Source organism: Thalia democratica, chromosome 1, assembly GCF_965202585.1.
Source record: "Thalia democratica chromosome 1, ktThaDemo2.hap1.1, whole genome shotgun sequence".
NCBI lineage: Eukaryota > Metazoa > Chordata > Thaliacea > Salpida > Salpidae > Thalia > Thalia democratica.
Window position 1 is genome coordinate 25,320,732 of NC_139165.1, and position 3,894 is coordinate 25,324,625.

General features: G+C 26.5%; 1 protein-coding gene across 1 annotated transcript; it reads right to left on the reverse strand.

The window, feature by feature from the left end:
• Nucleotides 1-212: 212 nt before the first annotated feature.
• LOC145847383 (pre-rRNA-processing protein TSR2 homolog) lies at nucleotides 213-3,822 on the reverse strand. Its single transcript, XM_082953589.1, has 6 exons — nucleotides 3,739-3,822; nucleotides 2,640-2,730; nucleotides 1,784-1,925; nucleotides 1,259-1,400; nucleotides 734-875; nucleotides 213-350 (listed from the first exon to the last, which is right to left on the reverse strand). Exons 1-3 carry the CDS (start codon nucleotides 3,799-3,801, stop codon nucleotides 1,879-1,881), a joined length of 201 nt encoding a protein of 66 aa, XP_082809715.1. The 5' UTR covers nucleotides 3,802-3,822; the 3' UTR covers nucleotides 213-350; nucleotides 734-875; nucleotides 1,259-1,400; nucleotides 1,784-1,878.
• Between the last annotated feature and the right edge of the window lie 72 nt (nucleotides 3,823-3,894).

The window sequence follows — 3,894 nt, forward strand, 5'->3', positions numbered from 1 at the left end:
ATTCTAGTAACACTAATCAAACCTTTCAACATGCAGAGTTGATGTACAGGGCAACAAAACAGTAGAAAAATAATAGTTTTAGTAATAAAATTAAGTAAATTGTAGTATTTGAAGGACCTTACAATTTGAAGAAAAACAATATGAAAAATTAAAAGAAGACTTTTAGATTATTATTACATGATGTAAAAAGAAAAACAACTTGTCAAACCTTTCAACGTGCAGAGTTAGCGTGTGAGGTGACATTTTAACCAAATGAATTGCTTCCAATCTTGAACCGCTCAATGACACTTTGTTGACAAAATGTCACCCATTTTCAAACCTCCACATTCTGCTCTTCCTGACAGCTCTACCTGCAGTGGCATGTACTTAAATAAAAATATGTATTAACAAAACAACACACAATGAAGTGATTATTAACTTTTTTCTTTTATTTTGTAATGGCTAAGTTATATTAAACAAAAATTGTATTAAGTAAGGTTTTGAACAATTTTTAAAAGTCTTTTTTGAATTAAATGTTTGTACAATATTCTAGTAACACTAATCAAACCTTTCAACATGCAGAGTTGATGTACAGGGCAACAAAACAGTAGAAAAATAATAGTTTTAGTAATAAAATTAAGTAAATTGTAGTATTTGAAGGACCTTACAATTTGAAGAAAAACAATATGAAAAATTAAAAGAAGACTTTTAGATTATTATTACATGATGTAAAAAGAAAAACAACTTGTCAAACCTTTCAACGTGCAGAGTTAGCGTGTGAGGTGACATTTTAACCAAATGAATTGCTTCCAATCTTGAACCGCTCAATGACACTTTGTTGACAAAATGTCACCCATTTTCAAACCTCCACATTCTGCTCTTCCTGACAGCTCTACCTGCAGTGGCATGTACTTAAATAAAAATATGTATTAACAAAACAACACACAATGAAGTGATTATTAACTTTTTTCTTTTATTTTGTAATGGCTAAGTTATATTAAACAAAAATTGTATTAAGTAAGGTTTTGAACAATTTTTAAAAGTCTTTTTTGAATTAAATGTTTGTACAATATTCTAGTAACACTAATCAAACCTTTCAACATGCAGAGTTGATGTACAGGGCAACAAAACAGTAGAAAAATAATAGTTTTAGTAATAAAATTAAGTAAATTGTAGTATTTGAAGGACCTTACAATTTGAAGAAAAACAATATGAAAAATTAAAAGAAGACTTTTAGATTATTATTACATGATGTAAAAAGAAAAACAACTTGTCAAACCTTTCAACGTGCAGAGTTAGCGTGTGAGGTGACATTTTAACCAAATGAATTGCTTCCAATCTTGAACCGCTCAATGACACTTTGTTGACAAAATGTCACCCATTTTCAAACCTCCACATTCTGCTCTTCCTGACAGCTCTACCTGCAGTGGCATGTACTTAAATAAAAATATGTATTAACAAAACAACACACAATGAAGTGATTATTAACTTTTTTCTTTTATTTTGTAATGGCTAAGTTATATTAAACAAAAATTGTATTAAGTAAGGTTTTGAACAATTTTTAAAAGTCTTTTTTGAATTAAATGTTTGTACAATATTCTAGTAACACTAATCAAACCTTTCAACATGCAGAGTTGATGTACAGGGCAACAAAACAGTAGAAAAATAATAGTTTTAGTAATAAAATTAAGTAAATTGTAGTATTTGAAGGACCTTACAATTTGAAGAAAAACAATATGAAAAATTAAAAGAAGACTTTTAGATTATTATTACATGATGTAAAAAGAAAAACAACTTGTCAAACCTTTCAACGTGCAGAGTTAGCGTGTGAGGTGACATTTTAACCAAATGAATTGCTTCCAATCTTGAACCGCTCAATGACACTTTGTTGACAAAATGTCACCCATTTTCAAACCTCCACATTCTGCTCTTCCTGACAGCTCTACCTGCAGTGGCATGTACTTAAATAAAAATATGTATTAACAAAACAACACACAATGAAGTGATTATTAACTTTTTTCTTTTATTTTGTAATGGCTAAGTTATATTAAACAAAAATTGTATTAAGTAAGGTTTTGAACAATTTTTAAAAGTCTTTTTTGAATTAAATGTTTGTACAATATTCTAGTAACACTTTTCAAACCTTTCAACATGCAGAATTGATGTACAGGGCGACAAAACAGTAGAAAAATAATAGTTTTTTTAACCTCATTAATTCATTTAAACTCTAAAAATACTGTCAACTGAGATGAATTAGCATGTATTTTAACTAATCTAACAAGGCCCACTCTTAAAAAAGTAAAAAAAAACTGTCTTAATTTTTTCAAATCATAAAAAGTCTTCATATAAATACTGAGTTCGCAAAAGTTTATATACAAACAGACTCATTCAAAGCCAGCTATATATATATATGTATATACATTTTCTAAATATAGGTAAGGTTTAAAATTACAAAAAAAAAAACATGGTATAATACTCACACCTGTTTTTTTTTTAATATTGTCATCCAAACTTAATATATCAAATAAATGTACAAATATTACAGTTGCTAGTCTATATATTTACTAACACAAGTAAATGTGTAAAGTCATGGCCACAAAAACAAGTAAAAAACTCTTATTATTTATATTTTAAATGAAAAATCTAAGTACAAAACTCACAATTGTTTTCAAAAAACTTTTTTAGTTCAGCAACCATCCATTGGGCTTTTTCGTTTGTGTGATGTCCGCCCCAGCTGTGTTCTACTGCTAACTAAGAGTTTTATTTACATTTTTATAGTTTTAAAAAATTATACCTCAATAAATCATACTAAAATTGTACAATGAATCTGTTATCATCCATCTAAATAAAAAAAAAGTAGGATTTTTCATGGCATGTATTATTAATATTACTTAAGCATATGTTTCACAGCTAACTACAATTTAAAATTTTTATTATTCAATTATTGAAAATAATATTTTAGTCAATCATACTAAAACTGCACAATGAATTGGTAATTGTTTATTTAAATAATAATTAAGTAGATTATTTCAAATGTTGCAGATACAGTTGTGCTACCCAGCTATGTTACAGTGCCAACTGCAAGTTTTAAATGGAATATTTTATTACTCAATACAATCTACTACATGTTAAAAATCTGCACTGAAATTAAGTACAAACACTTTCTTAATAAAAACTTTAGACCAGTAGAACTTTAAATTTGAACGATGAAAAGAAACTGATTTGCCACTAAGCAAATAAACTTTAACCATCTTCTATAGAATATGTATAAATTATCAGCTTGTAAAATATAAGTTATAAAAATTTCAAAAACTTAAGTATATTCATAGCATTTCAAATACATGATTTTTTTAATACTTTTAAATTATATTTTTCAAAGTTTTAAAAAAAAAAGTAGAACAACTTTTAGTTTTATAGAAAGTTATAAAATTAAAAAGTAAACAAAGTCTTTGAAAAAATAAAAACCTTAAAACATTTTCTCAAAACTTTGCTACTATGTCATGTTTGAAATAAACTTGGTTTAAAAAAACAAATATTATCTTTTAAATACCTATTTTTAAGTTTTGTAATCAGAGTACTGGTTAACAAAAATAAGTAAAAAAGTTTCAAAACAAATGGTTAGAAAATGTTAAAAGTACTTTGTTAACAACTTTGTTTTTATGAAGCAGTTGTTACATAATTAAATAATAACTTAAAGCAAGTTCAACTAACATTGCAAAGTTACAAAACAATAATACCCAGTTAATATTTTTTTTTTACCTGGAAGGTTGTCCAGCTTTTAAGTTGAGCCTGGATGCATTTGTAAAAAAATAATTCACTCATAATGTGTGTGATAAATTTAAAATAGGCTCTGAAAAAAAGTTTCAATCAACTATAATTTGTTTGTGATTTTAAGATAGAAGTTTATTTTAAACC